The sequence below is a fragment of the Physella acuta genome, unplaced genomic scaffold, assembly GCF_028476545.2.
Source record: "Physella acuta isolate Inbredline_101_S28 unplaced genomic scaffold, ASM2847654v3 ptg000158l, whole genome shotgun sequence".
Lineage (NCBI taxonomy): Eukaryota > Metazoa > Mollusca > Gastropoda > Physidae > Physella > Physella acuta.
In genome coordinates, this window is record NW_026731677.1 from 177,340 (window position 1) to 198,287 (window position 20,948).

Consider the following 20,948-nt stretch of genomic DNA (forward strand, 5'->3'; position numbering starts at 1 on the left):
CTATAATGTTAATTTTTAAAAAGCCCGCCGACATTTTCAGCCAAACCGTTACTAACCATACTTACTATACCAATTAGACTGTGGAGTAACGTTTATTTTTAAGATTGTGTCACAAAAATATTTTATCAACAGTAACACGTGTTCAATAAAACTTTAAAACTCTTCATCATAAACATTAAGAAAACTATTTTAAAAATCGTCAACGTAAACATTTTAAATTTTAAAAAAAAAACGTCAAATAAAAATCGGAGATATGTTTTAAAATCATTTATTAATCAGAGCCTATGATGGATAACATGTTTTATTTCATCTATCTTGATCCACCACGTCCTTTGACAAACATGTGTTTTGATCAACCACATTTTTCACACAAGAATTTATAACCACCGCGATTACCATAGAAGACATCATTCATTTGGTAGTTGTAGGGCCGATACAGGGTTAGATAATCTTCTCCACCGCCATAGTTGTCAGGGTTTCCTTTATACCAGTCGAAAAACTTGACCGGTTCCTTACTGAACTGGAAGGTCCATTTACCTTCCTGGGCCATGTCAGTTCCAGAAATCAGCAGACCTTCAGGGTTAGCTTTTCTGGCAAGGTCCTGGACAAACTTGTATTCGCCTGCGTCGTTGACCTCCACCAAGTACATGCCGTAGGACAAACAAACACTTTGAGCTTGGTCAGCGTTTAAGTAGAAAGACTTGGAGAGGTAATACGAGTGTCCGTTGTAAGTTGCAGGGGGGTCAAACAGATCACCGATTGGAGTTGAGTATCCATAGTCACAACCAGAAACTGTAAAAGTAGGGGATCACATATCGAATAGCATAGAAAGTAATACAAGGAACATATAGGCGTATAAGTACACATATTAAAATATAATTTGTAATTATAAAAATCTATTTTAATTTTGAAAAAATAAAAGCAAAATTTTACTTTGGAGTAATTAAGGGCTGATATAATTGACTCCGTGATCTAGTAGTAGTACGCGCGCTCACTATCATCATGGAGTATGGGTGGGTTATGTCGTTCTAAATCATTACGACCTCTGGAACTTACCAGAGAGACGGCCCTAAAACATTTCGACATGTTGAACTTACCAAAGCCAGAGAACGCGCTAAAACATTACGACATGTTGAACTTACCAAAGCCGGAGAAGGTTCTAAAACATTACGACATGTTGAACTACCAAAGCCGGAGAAGGTCCTAAAACATTACGACATCTGGAACTTACCGAAGCCGGAGATAACGTGAACTAACAGAGCGGTGAACAGCAGCATGTTGGTCGAATCTCTTCAGGAACAGCCGAGAGGGTGTATCCTAAAGGCTGTGAGGGCTGGGTTTTATAGCGTTGTAGCAAATTAAGTATGATTTATTCATACAATTAACGTGTGCAACCGCTGGTTTCTCATTGTGTCTAAACTAAAACTGAAACACTTTAAAAATCAGTCTACCGTATAAGTAACAGATTGCTTGGCCAAGAGAAAAAGGTTTAATCGAACAAAATTAACATGATGGCCAAGGAAAATACTTTAACCATAAAAAATCTAACAGAATGGCAAAATAAAGGTGTCTTAAACTATGTGTTATGAAGGCTTGATCAACGAATTCCAAAATGTTTTAACGTACACATTCAAGTTAATTGTAAACTATATTATTGCTGTAAAGATGTAATAGCATTTGGACACTGTAGTACTTGACAAACAATAATCATTTTGCAGTATATTGTACAAAATATTTAACGGAGAAGTTGTGTTTTTCGTTAATCTGAAAATATTAAATTTGAAAAGTATATTTTGTTAATATTAAAAGCTTAAGAACATTTATCTTGAAACATACCAAAACTAAAACAATGAAAAAAATTCATTAATAGTTCTATCATAGAATATTAAAAGCATAAAAATGCCACGATTTTAGAGATTTTTAGAAACCCACAGTTTAACACTGATGTTAAAGATACTATCCACAATTTAACACTGATGTTATAGATGCTATCCACATTTTAACACTGATGTTAAAGATGCTATCCACAGTTTAACACTGATGTTAAAGTTATGGCCGACAGAAGATTAGCTTTAGAATGCGTTAAACTTTTGAAGTCGCCATTTTATTGTACTAAAAAGTAAACAAAACATGTGACGTCACTATTCAGTCAAGGTAAAGCCATTGTTTGAAAAAAAATAAAATTAATGTGGTTAATCTACCAATGAATAAATCAATAAATTAATTAACGTCTTAAAATAAATTTGTGATTAACAGTCTGTCTGAAAACAAAACGTGTTCTCTACCTGCATACTATTTTACAGCCCTACACATAGATCAGATTTTCTCCAGTAGTCAATCAGACAAACAAAAAACAAATAAATATTCAAACATGTAAACAAACCTAAGTTTTAGTAGTATAGAAATGACATAAATATTTTGTTGAAACTTTAATGTCTTTTCAGTATTTCACTAAAAAATTAATTGTTGGTTAGAACTGGTCTGTGTTTTAATTGTTTTAAATTTGTTAAAAAAATGTTTTTAAACAAGATAATTTAAATACTTAATTATTTTTTGATTTGTTGTTCTGTAGAGATTTGGGAAGGGCCTGAAAAACTCGCGGAAAATCGAGCCTGCAATTAAAAAAAAAAGAAATTAGGCGGTTTGATTTCTCTGGAGGAGATGGGTGTGGGCTTATAGAAAAGTAGTACGAATATCCGATAACTTGAGTAACTTTTAGTTGACTACCAGTTACCGGAAGTGGTATTTTACTCTTTTTCTGTATAACTTGAGAAGCATTTCAGTTGGGTGGGCGAAATTTCGTATATAAGTATTTGATCTTATACGTAAGCTTCTGATTTTATATCATATTCTTCAAATCCCACATACGTAAACGCTACATGTTTTTCGCTAAGCAAAAATATTACAGCAAAGCCCTTGTGTGGCACGTGTTGCATTTAGAATCCCGCGTATCTTCACGGTTGAGAAATTACAATTGTAAGGATAAATCAGATAAGAGTCGGTTTTTAAAACCTGGCATTAGTATGCAGGATATATTTTGAACAACAATGAAACGATATAAGCAACTCCCACACAACATGTACCATGTGGAACGTTTTGGTCTGTCTTTACCACTAGCAGTAGCAATAAAACAAGTAGGGCTACATTTACCACTAGCTGCAAGTCTCAGTGAGAATAGAACACCATGTACTGTCTCAGTGACCAACGAACACCATGTACTGTCTCAGTGACCAGAGAACACCATGTACTGTCTCAGTGACCAGAGAACACCATGTACTGTCTCAGTGACCAGAGAACACCATGTACTGTCTCAGTGACCAGAGAACACCATGTACTGTCTCAGTGACCAGAGAACACCATGTACTGTCTCAGTGACCAGAGAACACCATGTACTGTCTATGTGACCAGAGAACACCATGTACTGTCTCAGTGACCAGAGAACACCATGAACTGTCTCAGTGACCAGAGAACACCATGTACTGTCTCAGTGACCAGAGAACACCATGAGCTGTCTGAGTGACCAGAGAACACCATGAACTGTCTCAGTGACCAAAGAACACCATGTACTGTCTCAGTGACCAGAAAACACCATGTACATTCTCAGTGACCAGAGAACACCATGTACTGTCTCAGTGACCAAAGAACACCATGAACTGTCTCAGTGACCAGAGAACACCATGTACTGTCTCAGTGACCAGACAACACCATGTACTGTCTCAGTGACCAGAGAACACCATGTACTGTCTCAAAGACTAGAGAACACCATGTACTGTCTCAGTGACCAGAGAACACCATGTACTGTCTCAGTGACCAGAGAACACCATGTTCTGTCTCAGTGACCAGAGAACACCATGTACTGTCTCAGTGACCAAAGAACACCATGTACTGTCTCAGTGACCAGACAACACCATGTACTGTCTCAGTGACCAGACAACACCATGTACTGTCTCAATGACCAGAGAACACCATGTACTGTCTCAGTGACCAGAGAACACCATGTACTGTCTCAGTGACCAGAGAACACCATGTACTGTCTATGTGACCAGAGAACACCATGTACTGTCTCAGTGACCAGAGAACACCATGAACTTTCTCAGTGACCAAAGAACACCATGTACTGTCTCAGTGACCAGAAAACACCATGTACTGTCTCAGTGACCAGAGAACACCATGTACTGTCTCAGTGACCACAGAACACCATGAACTGTCTCAGTGACCAGAGAACACCATATACTGTCTCAGTGACCAGAGAACACCATGTACTGTCTCAGTGACCAGAGAACACCATGTACTGTCTCAGCGACCAGAGAACACCATGTCTCAGTGACCAGAGAACACCATGTACTGTCTAAGTGACCAGAGAACACCATGTACTGTCTCAGTGACCAGAGAACACCATGTACTGTCTCAGTGACCAGAGAACACCATGTACTGTCTCAGTGACCAGTGAACACCATGTCTCAGTGACCAGAGAACACCATGTACTGTCTCAGTGACCCAGGGACGTAGCGAGGGGGGGGGGGCGGGGGTGCGGACCGCACCGGGTGACACCATTTAGGGGGGTGACACCAAGGCAAAAAACAGCAAAATATATATAGAAAAACTCAAGGGGGGTGGAAATCGAAAGTTTGAGGGGGGGTGTGCAAATCGAAAGTTTGAGGGGGGGGGGTGCAAATCGAAAATGTGAAAGTTTGTCCCTGGGAAGGGTCTCTATGCCTCTGGGGGGTGTTACCATTAAGTGCCGCACCGGGTGACACCCGACGTCGCTACGCCACTGCAGTGACCAGAGAACACCATGTACTGTCTCAGTGACCAGAGAACACCATGTACTGTCTCAGTGACCAGAGAACACCATGGACTGTCTCAGTGACCAGAGAACACCATGTACTGTCTCAGTGACCAGAGAACACCATGTACTGTCTCAGTGACCAGAGAACACCATGGACTGTCTAAGTGACCAGAGAACACCATGTACTGTCTCAGTGACCAGAGAACACCATGTACTGTCTCAGTGACCAGAGAACACCATGTCTCAGTGACCAGAGAACACCATGTACTGTCTCAGTGACCAGAGAACACCATGTACTGTCTCAGTGACCAGAGAACACCATGTACTGTCTCAGTGACCAGTGAACACCATGTCTCAGTGACCAGAGAACACCATGTACTGTCTCAGTGACCCAGGGACGTAGCGAGGGGGGGGGGGGCGGGGGTGCGGACCGCACCGGGTGACACCATTTAGGGGGGTGACACCAAGGCAAAAAACAGCAAAATATATATAGAAAAACTCGAGGGGGGTGCAAATCGAAAGTTTGAGGGGGGGTGTGCAAATCGAAAGTTTGAGGGGGGGGGGGTGCAAATCGAAAATGTGAAAGTTTGTCCCTGGGAAGGGTCTCTATGCCTCTGGGGGGGGGGTGTTACCATTAAGTGCCGCACCGGGTGACACCCGACGTCGCTACGCCACTGCAGTGACCAGAGAACACCATGTACTGTCTCAGTGACCAGAGAACACCATGTACTGTCTCAGTGACCAGAGAACACCATGTACTGTCTCAGTGACCAGAGAACACCATGTACTGTCTCAGTGACCAGAGAACACCATGTACTGTCTCAGTGACCAGAGAACACCATGGACTGTCTAAGTGACCAGAGAACACCATGTACTGTCTCAGTGACCAGAGAACACCATGTACTGTCTCAGTGACCAGAGAACACCATGTCTCAGTGACCAGAGAACACCATGTACTGTCTCAGTGACCAGAGAACACCATGTACTGTCTCAGTGACCAGAGAACACCATGTACTGTCTCAGTGACCAGAGAACACCATGTATTGTCTCAGTGACCAGAGAACACCATGGACTGTCTCAGTGACCACTGATGTTAACGATACTACCCACATGTTAACTCTGATGCTAAAGATAGCAGACCGTCTCACAGTTTAATGGCTATGTTTTGAAGGTTGTTGTTTGAAAAGCTTACCCCTATGCTAAACACATCGGTCTACCGAACCAAGAAGAGATAACGTTTTAGTCATATGTGTCCTTGAGAAATATCTACGCGATGAGTAAAACACAACGAAACATTTGGCTCACACAACCTGTTCAAACAAGTCAATGTTTTAAATTTTTGATAACTTGATCATTTTGTTAAAAACTACATATCTTTACAGCATTTATTGCAGGTTGTGAGAATTAGTCTATGTTTTATTAGTTTTAAATTTTACCTCAAAATCCCATTATAAAAATGACACCACAAAGATATCGACGTCACAATAACCAATGTTTGACCGATATATAGTATATATAAGGCTTGGTTAGGCAAGTTATAATCAATATTTATGACACAGCTATTTGGTAAATTATTCTCTCCGCTATATTACTGTTGTTTACATTTGGCCCAGACGTGTCAAGCGTTACACAATTATTGAGATACTAATTAGTGACATTGCTTCCTTACCCTAATTTTTTACTCATTTCTTTCGATTTAGTTGCGATGAATTGCAGCCACTTCAATTTGGAAAAAGCATTATGGTTTGGCTCGGGGAAAAGATGGTTATGGGCTTATATAATATAGTACGAATATCGATAATTTGTGGAACTTTTGATTGATTTCTAGTTACCGGAAGTGGTATTTTACTCTTCTGTGTTATTTAAGAAGCATTTTAGTTAGGTGGGCGTATATATGTATTTGACACTATAAGTAGATTTGTGATTTTTTTTCAAAACATAATATGATAATTTTATATCATATACTTCAAATACCATATACAAAAAAAGCTACTTGTTTTTCGCAAAGCGAAAATATTACAGTGAAGCCGTTGTGTGGCACGTGTTTCATTTAGAATCCCGCGTATCTTCACAGTTGAGAAATTACAATGGTAAGGATGAATCAGATAAGAGTCGGCTTTTAGAACTTAACATTAGTATGCAGGATATATTTTGAACAACAATGAAACGATATAAGCAACTCCCACACAACATGTACCATGTGGAACTTTTTAGTCTGCCTTTACCACTAGCTGTAGCAATGAAACAATGTGGGCTACATTTACCACTTTATATAGTAATAAAACAGCATAGACTACATTTACCACTTTATTTTAGAAGTGAAAGGATTTGGCCTACTGATTTAATTTAGTGAACGACTATAATACCCCAAGCTTATCCGCAATCGGAAAGATAGAAGTAAACATAGAGGATATTTAGGAGATGGCTTCTAGACTGTTATTGATTTTGTTTAAAATAAATAAAAGGCAGTATTTAAAATACCTACTACATTTCACTTGGTCGTCCCACGCTAATTATGTAATTATTTTTTCTCAACACCAAAACAAAGTAATAAAAAGTAATTTTTCACACAATGTAATGTTTTTTTAAAGGGAAGTAATTGTGTTTTCCTCATTGAGCAAGAGAAGTAATGAGTGTTAAATGACTAAGTAAAATAACTTTCAGACACAGTTAGAATTTTTGTGAATGGTGATACATTTTGTTTTTAAATTTTGTCTGATAGACATGCCGACAACTATCACTATAAGTTTGAAAAATGAATATTGTTTTATAACACCTTCAATATTAATTTTTTATATCATTAATTTAGTCGAAGAGCACTTTAGATATATAACACTATGGCGATCAAGTCTATTTTTTCTTCTATTTCGTTTTATTCAAGGATCAGCTGTCCGCGGTCCAAGGACACATACAGAATTATACAACTTTATATATATATATAATTCTCTTCTGGGAGACGCTAGAAAACAAGCTGTAAACGCGCTCCCTATCATCCCCACCCCTACATGGTCTTAGTGAGCTGTGGTTCACGCTATGTTTACCTTCGTGGAGTCGAGTTTAGTGACGGCCATTAGGGGCAGATAATTTAGTTTGAAACTATTTTAAACGTTGGGGGGGGGGGGGAGGGGGGGGGGTTGGTCCTTAACGAGCTACTTGTAGTGTTTTAAAGAAATATTTTCAGTGTCAGCGTTGGTACTGTCGATTCACAAATTATGAATTACTGAAAAGTAGAAAAAACAACAACTAAATAGCGGCGTGTGTTATGCCGCGGGCCGGCTCGTATATTAGATTTTATCACTTCTTTACGTTGGGTAAGGTAAAATAACTGTGTGCAAATCTGAAAAATCTCTAAAAGTTGTTAACAACGAGAGATCAGAATTTTAAAAATATAAACAGTGTACTTTCTGTACAAAACAGAGGGTAATTTTCTAAATAATATTTGGGTACTTACCCTCTGTACATCTGGCTAATATATTTGCATGCACCTCTATAAATGGCTGGGCCGTTAGGGGAAACTGTCGGTCAGACTTTAAGCTCTGTACAAGAGCTAAACGCAGACCGCGAATAAAAATATCATTATGTGTTATATAGTAGTGTATCAAAAAAAGGTTCTACCTGTCAAGAAAACCGCGGATGCTCGATAGATTGAACCAGATGCCGTATTTTGTTATACAAACAGCAATTTGGTGTAAAGAAAAGTATACATAGACTTCGTCATTGATCGATGTTTATACTATTTTAAGCACACAAAAAATTACGAAATTTTGGCTTTCGTTAGATTAAACGTTAAAGTATGTATTCCAAAAAAATGTAAAAATTAATCCATCTATATTTGTATATATATATATATATATATATATATATATATATATATATATATATATATATATATATATATATATATATATATATATATATTTCTATCCCCGCAGCAACGCGCGGTAACGACCAAACTATCAAGGGAGCCTCTGTAGTTCTAATTACTTTGCGTAATACGTATAATAAGTTTGCAAATATTTTTACCATCGGTTTTTAAATGAAATTTGTGTTTAATTTTAAACATTCCACATTACAGGTAGTTACCAATAAATTAATCATTCAAAGTCTTAAATGTTTTTTGAAAATCTAAGTGATGCTATGCATTATGGCTAGTTATTAATATTTCCAGAAAAATCATTTATTTTCTCCTTTTCTGCAGTATTAAATAGGCTTGATATTTCCACGTTAGAATATGCAGCAAGTCAAAAGATAAATGTTGCTACTTCTAATCATCACTATAGTATGTGTCGAGTTATGGGATATTTTTTAATATCCTAAGTGTTAGTAGAATAATAAAGGAAATATGGGCTAAGAACTCCACTGCATATAGCACGTGGATATTAATGACTACAATTATGTATAATGTGGAGATTGTGGGCTACAAAAGTTGTAGATTGTAGAGACTATGGGTTGAAATAGTTCTAGAATGTGGAGATTATTGCTACAATAGTTGTAGAACGTGGAGAAGTAAAGGCTATAAACATTTGTAATATTAGCGTTGTTAAAAGAAGTGATTTTAATTAGAATACTCTCTAATGATAAAATGTTGCATGCCTCGTATGTTAAATTGTCTATGGTTAAAATTGTTCTGATCAGACTAGTCTGGTACATTCCCTTTTGGATTTTGTTTATCACAATTGATAGTCTAAGTGATAAACAGCGGTTGCACACGTTAATTGTATGCATAATTCATAGCTAATTTGCTACATTACTATAAAACCCGGCCCACACAGCCATTAGGATACACCCTCTCGGCTGTTCCTGAAGAGATTCGACCAACATGTTGCTGTTCATCGCTCTGTTGCTTCACGCCTTCTCCGGCTTTGGTAAGTTCCACATGTCGTAATGTTTTAGGGCCTTCTCCGGCTTTGGTATGTTCCATGTCGTAATGTTTTAGCGCCTTCTCCGGCTTTGATATGTTCCATATGTCGTAATGTTTTAGGGCCTACTCCGGCTTTGGTAAGTTCCATATGTCGTAATGTTTTAGCGCCTACTCCGGCTTTGGTTAGTTCCGTATCTCGTAATGTTTTAGCGCCTTCTCCGGCTTTGATATGTTCCATATGTCGTAATGTTTTAGGGCCTACTCCGGCTTTGGTAAGTTCCATATGTCGTAATGTTTTAGCGCCTACTCCGGCTTTGGTTAGTTCCGTATGTCGTAATGTTTTAGCGCCTTCTCCGGCTTTGGTAAGTTCCATATGTCGTAATGTTTTAGGGCCTTCTCCGGCTTTGTTAAGGTCCATATGTCGTAATGTTTTAGGGCCTTCTCCGGCTTTGTTAAGTTCCATATGTCGTAATGTTTTAGGGCTTCTCCGGCTTTGGTAAGTTCCATGTCGTAATGTTTTAGCGCCTACTCCGGCTTTGGTTAGTTCCGTATGTCGTAATGTTTTAGCGCCTTCTCCGGCTTTGATATGTTCCATATGTTGTAATGTTTTAGGACCTACTCCGGCTTTGGTAAGTTCCATATGTCGTAATGTTTTAGCGCCTTCTCCGGCTTTGTTAAGTTCCATATGTCGTAATGTTTTAGGGCCTTCTCCGGCTTTGGTAAGTTCCATATATCGTAATGTTTTAGCGCCTTCTCCGGCTTTGTTAAGTTCCACATGTCGTAATGTTTTAGGACCTTCTCCGGCTTTGGTAAGTTCCACATGTCGTAATGTTTTAGCGCCTTCTCCGGCTTTGGTAAGTTCCACTTGTTTAATGTTTTAGGGCCTTCTCCGGCTTTGTTAAGTTCCACATGTCATAATGTTTACGAATTACAGGTTTAGCACAATAGCAGACAGACTATTTATAAAGGAAAGAGTAGATCATCATCGTGCTAACTTTAAAACGAATCGATCAGCTAGAAGTGCTCGAAATGCTTCTCGTCCGTTTCGATCTATGACGACAAAAGCACTTCGGAAGAAGAGACGGATAGATGAAACAAGTTAAATAAACGCTAGTAATGATATCTTGCCTTGTCCAGAACATTGATCTAACTATTTTCTTACGATGTACGCTTTTTTTTTTCATATTGTAGAGCATTTTAAATCAAATTCCTATTTAATCTTTTACATACGCTTCATAGCTAAACAGTATATATTCTCGCGGTTTAAATAAATAATATGTAAAAGATCCCATGAGTTATAAAAGCTTTTATTCATTAAAGGAAGCATTTTTTTCTGTGTTTAAAAATGTATAATTTTGAATGTATTTGTTTATCTTTGTTTTATTAATGATTTACGAATAAAATCCCGGAAGAGTCTTAAAATTATTAACCATAATTTTACTATTTCTCTACAGTTACAAGTTGTAACTATGGATACCCAACACCAATCGGTGACCTATTTTTTCCCCCTGAAACCTACAACGGACACAAATATTATCTCTCCAAGTTTCAATACCTGGATCCCGAACATGCTGAAAAGGTGTGTTTGTCCTACGGCATGTATTTGGTGGAGGTCAACGACGCAGCCGAATACAAGTTTGTCCAGGACCTGGTCAAGAAAGATAACCCTCCAGGCCTGCTGATTTCTGGAACTGACCAAGCACTTGAGGGTACGTGGATCTACCAGTTCAGCAAAGAGCCGGTCGCGTTTTTTGACTGGTGGGGAAGTAACCCGGACAACTGTTGTGGTGGAAATGATTACATAACACTCTACCGCGAATACGGCTTCAGGATGAATGACATGTTTGATCAAAACCGTGGTGGTTACAAGTTCATGTGTGAAAAATGTGGCTGAGCAATTGTTCTGAACATTTTTCTAACCACTATGGTAGATTAAACATTTCAAGCTGATCATGCTTTTGTTTTTTAAATTTTTCTTGATGTTCTTTTTCTGTTATTTTGTCCGTATGTCTTTGTGTACCTGTGTCTGACAACACGATAATTATAGCTAGCTTGATGTTATTTCATATTTAAGTATTATGTCAAATTTCTAGTTCTGTATTAACTTTTCAGTGATCTCCATTAACCAGAACTTTTTCTACTTTCGGTTTTTCATAAGCCTACAAACAACTTGAGTACTGTTTCTGAAAGATGGACGAAATTTTACATATAAGTAAAAGATCTAAGTGTCGATGACCAGAGAACACAATGTATAAGTAAGCAGTGAAACCACTTGTCTCAGTGACCAGAGAACACCATGTACTGTCTCAGTGACCAGAGAACACCATGTACTGTCTCAGTTACCACTGATGTTAACGATACTACCCACACGTTAACTCTGATAGCAGACCGCCTCACAGTTTAATGGCTATGTTTTGAAGGTTGTTGTTTCAAAAGCTTACCCCTATGCTAAGCTCATCGGTCTACCGAGCGAAGAAGAGATAACGTTTTAGTCACATGTGACCTTGAGAAATATCTACTGGATGAGTAAAACACAACGCAACATTTGGCAACAAGGCAATGTTTTAAATTAATATGACTTGATTATTTTGTTGAAAATGTCATGTCTTTTCGGTATTTTACTAAAACAATAATTACTAGTTTTGATAATTAGTCTTTTTTTAATATATTTTTTTAACTTAAAAATATTTTTAAACATGATAATTTAAATGATAAATTAATTGGTGATTTGTTCTGTGGAGAGTTGCAAGGGGCCTGGGAAAATCGCGAAAAATTAAGTTAGTGAAAGACAGTTGGCAGTCAAGTTGTAAGGCGGACCGGGTGTGTAGTAATGTGTGTGATGTAAATAGTATTTTATGCATTTTACTTTCTAGTATACAGAATATAGAGGAAGGTTTGAAAAATCGAAATTGAGATTGTAACAATTCTCAACCTTCTCCATTTTCCTGTGTCGAAAAAAAAAATTAATTTGCCATTTGGTCTGCATATATATTTATGTCTGTGAACACGATAACATTAGAACCGTTTCAATAATGTTGGAGAAAGTATTTTATCAAATGTGTTGTAATCTATCAACATGAAAGCAATTTACGATAAAATGATGTGGTATTCCTGCGGATTCTCAAAAGACAATACCTTGGGTACCGTTTAAGTTAAGTGGTCTACATTTCTCATTTAAGAATTACATTTTATGCCCAAATTTCTTTCAAATTTTGAGCGATAACCTGTAACCGAAAGTGATATTTTGCTCTATTTTCGTGGGAAAACGATAACTGGATTTCTGTTTATTTAGTTAAATGAAATTTCATATGTATGTATACGATCTTATACTTGGATTACTTTCTCTTTTTGAGTGACCTCTAATAAGTCTGTTACTTTACTCTATTTTAGGTTTTTACAATACCGTTTTAGATAGGTGGACGATTTACATACATGGGTATAAGATTTTATTACCCGGGTTAAGTCAAATTTTGAGTTCATTTCAGGTAATTGGAAATCGTATTTTTCGCTGATTACTCTGAATAAACCCCATAAGAATTTATTGATCTTGATTACTCTGTATATCGTCCGTTATTGTAAAACACGTGACCTTTTAAAACTCCAAACTGTGAAGGCTTTACAAACTAGTTGATGTTCAGTAGGACACCAATGTGTATGATATGTATTATTAAAATTTCGATTCTCTACAACACACTGATTGTAAATTTTCTGTAGGTCTCCAAGTTTCATAGGGATGGAACGTGAGTGATCAGTGGGACAAGGTATTCTGTGGTACGACAAGAAATTATGTTCAGTAAGGTAATGAATATTCGATAGATCAACAGATGTTTTATTTAATAATAATTAAATATTTCTACGAACGTATGTTTTTGAAGTAAATAAAAAAATGATTGCTGACTACAAAAGTCCCGGCTCGTTAACTGGGGACAGCATTCCATCAAGGAGAAGAAACTTATTCAAAATTTGCTGCCTGGTAATTAGTTCTTAACTAAGACTATATAAGCAGACTCAGACGAAACTAGACTAAAGAACGGAGTCAAAGGGCCATTTTCTTTATTATTGGTTGTGGTGGTTGTGTCTAAAACATATCACTGTGTGTGGGTGTGTCTAAACTGTCTAAACTATTTCTAAAATGTGTGGTTGTGCAAATTTATCTAAACATTATGGTTGTGCCAATATCTCTAAACTAAGTGGTTGTGCCAATATCTCTAAACTGTGTGGTTGTGTAAATATCTCTAAACTATGCGGTTGTGCCAATATCTCTAAACTGTGTGGTTGTGCCAATATCTCTAAACTATACGGTTGTGTAAATATCTCTAAATTATACGGTTGTGTAAATATCTCTAAACTGTGTGGTTGTGCCAATATCTCTAAACTATACGGTTGTGTAAATATCTCTAAACTATACGGTTGTGTAAATATCTCTAAACTATACGGTTGTGTAAATATCTCTAAACTATACGGTTGTGTAAATATCTCTAAACTGTGTGGTTGTGCCAATATCTCTAAACTGTGCGGTTGTGCCAATATCTCTAAACTATACGGTTGTGTAAATATCTCTAAACTATACGGTTGTGTAAATATCTCTAAACTGTGTGGTTGTGTAAATATCTCTAAACTGTGTGGTTGTGCCAATATCTCTAAACTGTGCGGTTGTGCCAATATCTCTAAACTATGTGGTTGTGCCAATATCTCTAAACTATACGGTTGTGTAAATATCTCTAAACTATACGGTTGTGTAAATATCTCTAAACTATACGGTTGTGTAAATATCTCTAAACTATACGGTTGTGTAAATATCTCTAAACTGTGTGGTTGTGTAAATATCTCTAAACTGTGTGGTTGTGCCAATATCTCTAAACTGTGCGGTTGTGCCAATATCTCTAAACTATACGGTTGTGCCAATATCTCTAAGCTGTGTGGTTGTGCCAATATCTCTAAACTGTTTGGTTGTGCCAATATCTCTAAACTGTGTGGTTGTGCCAATATCTCTAAACTGTGTGGTTGTGTAAATATCTCTAAACTATACTGTTGTGCCAATATCTCTAAACTGTGTGGTTGTGCCAATATCTCTAAACTGTGTGGTTGTGTAAATATCTCTAAACTGTGTGGTTGTGTCAATATCTCTAAATTGTGTGGTTGTGCCAATATCTCTAAATTGTGTGGTTGTGTCTTAATCTTTCTAATGTGTGTAATTATGTGTGTAATTGATGTGTGTAATTATGTCTAGACATTTGAGTCTTTTTTAAGCCTTCACATAATATTATAAAATACGTTTATACGTTTATACTGACCAAAGCATTGCTCATTATTCAGACCGAAGGAGACATAAAAATCGAGAATTACTCTACCCAATGTTGCCAGCAAACAGACCTTTATTTTTATGACTTTCGTTTTGATAATAAAAGTAATAAAATGACACAAAAGCTGCCTTTACAAAAAAGTGTATTACTTTAAATTCTATGTTGACAAGAACTAAACACACGCAAAAGCATTATTTTAAATCTTGTGTAAACACGACATCAACCTATGAGTGTAGGCTACTTAAAAGCGAAAACGATTATTTACGTCATTGTTGTAGGCCTAAAAGTAGAATACAGCGATGGTGGTTGTTATGGTATTATGTGCTTGTAGGGTCCCTGAATTAATGGATGCTTATAGTGTCCCTAAATTAATGTATTCTTGTAGGGTTTTGAATTAATGTATGTTTGGGGGTCCCTGATTAATTTATGCTTGTACAATCCCTTAATTAAAGTATGCTTTTATGATACTGAATGAATGTATGCGTGTAGGTTCCCTGAATTGATGTATGCTTATAGGGTCCTGAATTAATGTATGTTTATATGGTCCCTGAATTAATGTATGCTTTTTGGGTTTTGAATTAATGTATGTTTGGGGGTCCCTGATTAATTTATGCTTATAGGGTCCCTGAATTAATGTATACTTGTGCGTGTCTCTAAATTAATTTAATTTTGAAAGCAACTGCAAAATGCTTTAAATATAGCCGAGATGTAAAAAGAAAAAAAAACGCACTTAGCAATGTAGAACAAATAAAGCATAAAGATGACAGTCAATTAATTTCTCACTTGTCTTTGTCAAATTAGTATGTAGTTTTGTTCCTTGTTAATAGTGTTGAAATGATAGTTTTATTACACACTGAATGACATAAACAGCAAATACCTGTTGTATTTAATTTTCAGAAATACTATAAAACACAGCCCACACAGCCATTATGATACACCCTCTCTGCTGTTCCTGAAGAGATTCGACCAACATGTTGCTGTTCATCGCTCTGTTGCTTCACGCCTTCTCCGGCTTTGGTAAGTTCCACATGTCGTAATGTTTTAGGACCTTCTCCAGTGGCGGATTAAGGGGGTGCTGGGAGAGCTGCAGCCAGGGGCCCCCGATTTTTAGGGGCCCCCAAAATTTCCTTTTTAAATCATAGTAAATTTCCCTTTAAAGCTAAATTGATGGGTTTTTTTTTTCTAAATATAAAAGCCAATATTTTAATATTTGAGCACACAATTTAGTTTAAATAGCGGTCGAGTCCTGACACATGAGTCTATGATTGACGCCTTTTAAAAAACCCACAGCACTTGAAAGTAATTTAGTCAGCGTCAGATCGTGTAGTGAGGTGGTAACCAAAGTTGAAATAATACATTTTAGGCATAGGGTCTACATTCTTAACTAGGTCTCACTCGCAAGCATCCAGACAAGCAACATTATTGACCTGCCTTAGCAATCATTGCAAAACTGCCTGACCATTTTCGCTTACCCACTACACTAGCACATAGTTGTTCTCGGCAAATGAGACATTCTGATCAGTTCTAGATTTATGCTTAGCTTCCTTTATTAGTTTTAAAATTTGAGATAGAACTAGGTACTAGGTATTCTTGGATATTAACTTGGGATTAGAGCTCAGGACTTTTGGGTCAGAAGTCGTGTTTTCTACCACCTATTGTTAACTCGTAACTTTTAATTTTTAAAAAATCAAAAATAGGCCACAAACTTTTAGGTCTAATTAATTAGCTTGTAATTTCGTTGGCGTCAATATAGATTTATCGTAAGAATATAAGAAATCACTTGTGGACATCACATTCATTGAATCATACTCTGTATTGTTTATACCAAAAACAAAACTGCATAAACAATGTAGGCCTAAAAACAAATACGGCAGTACCCGTGTTATTTTAACCCAACTCAATGGGCAATTATGTCACGGCAAACCTATTTAGGCCCTATAATAAGGTTACAGACATTTAGGCCTAAATTAGGCCTAGACAGAAACAGGCCAGGGATGGCCTTCTTTAAATGGACGCCTGTGGAAATCCAACTTTTTGTGGACCTCATTAAGGATGACACCTAAGAGGATGGAGGTGTGGTTTTTGTACCCTTATGCTGTGCTTATTAGTTTTAGTTGGGCCTAGTTTAACCTCTCTATGTTATTAATAATTTCTTACATAGAGTGGTCTGAAATTCTCTTTTTTCTTTTGGCGACTGTAAGCAAACAAGTGCCAACAGGATTTATCGCCTGCTCTATAATGACATTAGAATATTCTCATGGATATTTATATTTGTTCACTGTTAGTCCATAGACGTGAATGACTGTTCAATAACTATCGTGACACGGATATACCGGCTCAGGAGTTTGACTCCCATTAGCAAGGGAGATCAACTCCAACTAACTGGCAAATAGTGGACAGAATCAGTCTCACGAAGATGTTGGTTTGAAACACTACATGTTGGTCGCTTATTCATCCGTAGGCTCTGAGCAGGCTTTACTTCCCCCACAAACAGACGCGGGACATCGTCCTACCGTCTGGTACCCGACTAGGTTCTAAAGTAAACAGTCATATATTTAGTACTGCTGACTTAGTGGATGGATCTTGCCTCTCTGTGTTTTGTTAGTGTACGTGTGCCGTGGTAGTGGATGGGGAAGGGAGGGGGGGGGGGCAACAACATATAATCTTGCTAAAAATTAGTACATATATGGTACATGTTTGTATCCAATTTATCGCTCATTGAACATAATTGACAGCTTTTTAAATTAGCAGCTTTGTAAATATCGGTGTCGAATGTTCCTATAAGTTAAAATAATAGATGATTTTTTTTTAAAAAGTATGTTGATTAGGTTATATATATATATATATATATATATATATATATATATATATATATATATATATATATATATATATATATATATATATATATATCAAGGGCCCCCAAAAATTTTAAGCCTGGGGCCCCGCCCAAGCTTAATCCGCCCCTGACCTTCTCCGGCTTTGGTAAGTTCCACATATCGTAATGTTTTAGGGCCTTCTCCTGTGTATTTTTTTTACGTCTGTTAAAACATTACCGTTATTTAATAGTCTTTACTATAATTTTATTATTTTTCCACAGTTGCTTATAATGTCTGTGAAATGTTTGACCCCCCTAGTTATTACAACGAACACCGGTATTATCAATCCAGCTTCTACTTACTAAACGCGGAACAAGCTGAAAAAGTATGTTTGTCTTGTGGCTGGTACCTGGCCGAAATCAACAACGAAGCTGAATTCAGGTTTGTGCAGACCCTAGCTAGGAGTACAAACACTGAAGGTCTGCTGCTCTCTGGAACTGACGTGAACAAGGAGGGCTATTGGGAGTTTCAGACCAGTAAGCAACCTGTCACATTTTTTGACTGGTATGGTGGAGAACCGAACAACCACCAAGGTCGAGAAAATTACCTAACCATTCATTCAGATTACGGCTACCAAATGAATGATGTGTTTTTTGAACCGACCAGTAAATATAAGTTCTTGTGTGAAGCAGATAAGCCGGAATATGTGTTTGACCTATGAAATATGACTTGGTGCCAATAAAAGTTCAAATTAAACATTGATTATAAAGCTTCCAGAACTGTTCGTGATTAGGTTTCATTTTAGTTTTGATGACTTATAATTGTTCTGTTTTTGTTTTTGTATGTTTTCGTTAAGATGATTTTATTTGATTTTGAGTTGATGTTCTGTCAATCTTTATTTTAACACAACACACATCAACAAGAGTGGCAGTTGTTTGTACTTGGTAATACACGATAGAATAAAATGGTGTAAAACTTAGGCACTAATAAACACTACAGACACCTTTAGAAACCTCAACCTCCAAACAATCACACCCAAAGCCAGAAAAATTGCCTATAGACATATCGTCAACTCAACCCCATTAGAACACCACCCACAAAGGAAATGCACAATATGTAGACAAAAATATATCTAGAATCAGAATGACACATCTAGCTAGACTTCCCGGCCATTTAGACAATGAAAAAGACTCTAGAGACCCAAATAGTGACCAGAAACGAGACTTTTGACGTAGACACATTAGTTGTTTAGATAAGTATCTCCTTATTAAAACGCAAGGCATTTAAGACAAACATTACTAAGTAGGGAAGAGGTAATCTGACATCTTTTGAACTTTGGTTGTATAGTAAACCATTTTTCTTACTGCTTTGTAATTTATGGTTATTCGTTGTATTCAACACTTTATGTTTATTCCCCTTCTGGGTTTTTCCATTGGTTGTTGTATATACCAAATTTAACTATTTATTTAACTATGATTAATATAACTGTTTTATTATTATTAACCTATCACTGGTATGAAAATTTTGTTACTGTAAATATGTTGTAATTTTTGTATAGAAAATAAAAGTATTTTTAAAAAAAGAATTGAACGTTATATATTAGATGAAACAAGTTGTGCTACATTACCACTTTATGTAGTAATGAAACAGCATAGACGACACTTACCAATTTATTTAGAAGTGGAACGATTTGGGCTACATTTACCACGTTGTGTAGTAACTAAACAGCATAGACTACATTTACCACTTTCTTACCATCCATCCATCCATCCATCCATCCATCCATCCATCCATCCATCCATCCATCCATCCATCCATCCATCCATCCATCCATCCATCCATCCATCCATCCATCCATCCATCCATCCATCCATCCATCCATCCATCCATCCATCCATCCATCCATCCATCCATCCATCCATCCATCCATCCATCCATCCATCCATCCATCCATCCATCCATCCATCCATCCATCCATCCATCCATCCATCCATCCATCCATCCATCCATCCATCCATCCATCCATCCATCCATCCATCCATCCATCCATCCATCCATCCATCCATCCATCCATCCATCCATCCATCCATCCATCCATCCATCCATCCATCCATCCATCCATCCATCCATCCATCCATCCATCCATCCATCCATCCATCCATCCATCCATCCATCCATCCATCCATCCATCCATCCATCCATCCATCCATCCATCCATCCATCCATCCATCCATCCATCCATCCATCCATCCATCCATCCATCCATCCATCCATCCATCCATCCATCCATCCATCCATCCATCCATCCATCCATCCATCCATCCATCCATCCATCCATCCATCCATCCATCCATCCATCCATCCATCCATCCATCCATCCATCCATCCATCCATCCATCCATCCATCCATCCATCCATCCATCCATCCATCCATCCATCCATCCATCCATCCATCCATCCATCCATCCATCCATCCATCCATCCATCCATCCATCCATCCATCCATCCATCCATCCATCCATCCATCCATCCATCCATCCATCCATCCATCCATCCATCCATCCATCCATCCATCCATCCATCCATCCATCCATCCATCCATCCATCCATCCATCCATCCATCCATCCATCCATCCATCCATCCATCCATCCATCCATCCATCCATCCATCCATCCATCCATCCATCCATCCATCCATCCATCCATCCATCCATCCATCCATCCATCCATCCATCCATCCACCATCCATCCATCCATCCATCCATCCATCCATCCATCCATCCATCCATCCATCCATCCATCCATCCATCCATCCATCCATCCATCCATCCATCCATCCATCCATCCATCCATCCATCCATCCATCCATCCATCCATCCATCCATCCATCCATCCATCCATCCATCCATCCATCCATCCATCCATCCATCCATCCATCCATCCATCCATCCATCCATCCATCCATCCATCCATCCATCCATCCATCCATCCATCCATCCATCCATCCATCCATCCATCCATCCATCCATCCATCCATCCATCCATCCATCCATCCATCCATCCATCCATCCATCCATCCATCCATCCATCCATCCATCCATCCATCCATCCATCCATCCATCCATCCATCCATCCATCCATCCATCCATCCATCCATCCATCCATCCATCCATCCA

At 37.7% G+C, this 20,948-nt stretch overlaps 2 protein-coding genes across 2 annotated transcripts; one reads left to right on the forward strand and one right to left on the reverse strand.

Annotated features, from left to right (window-relative positions):
* Positions 1–252: 252 nt before the first annotated feature.
* Positions 253–1,146, reverse strand: LOC131935776 (perlucin-like protein). Its single transcript, XM_059292422.1, has 2 exons — positions 1,143–1,146; positions 253–792 (listed from the first exon to the last, which is right to left on the reverse strand). Exon 2 carries the CDS (start codon positions 647–649, stop codon positions 353–355), a length of 297 nt encoding a protein of 98 aa, XP_059148405.1. The 5' UTR covers positions 650–792; positions 1,143–1,146; the 3' UTR covers positions 253–352.
* An 8,413-nt stretch (positions 1,147–9,559) lies between these two features.
* On the forward strand, positions 9,560–11,544 carry LOC131935773 (uncharacterized). The gene is made up of 2 exons (XM_059292420.1): positions 9,560–9,654; positions 11,105–11,544. The coding sequence occupies exons 1-2, from the start codon at positions 9,609–9,611 to the stop codon at positions 11,542–11,544; spliced, it is 486 nt and encodes a 161-aa protein (XP_059148403.1). The 5' UTR covers positions 9,560–9,608.
* The last annotated feature ends 9,404 nt before the right edge of the window (positions 11,545–20,948 follow it).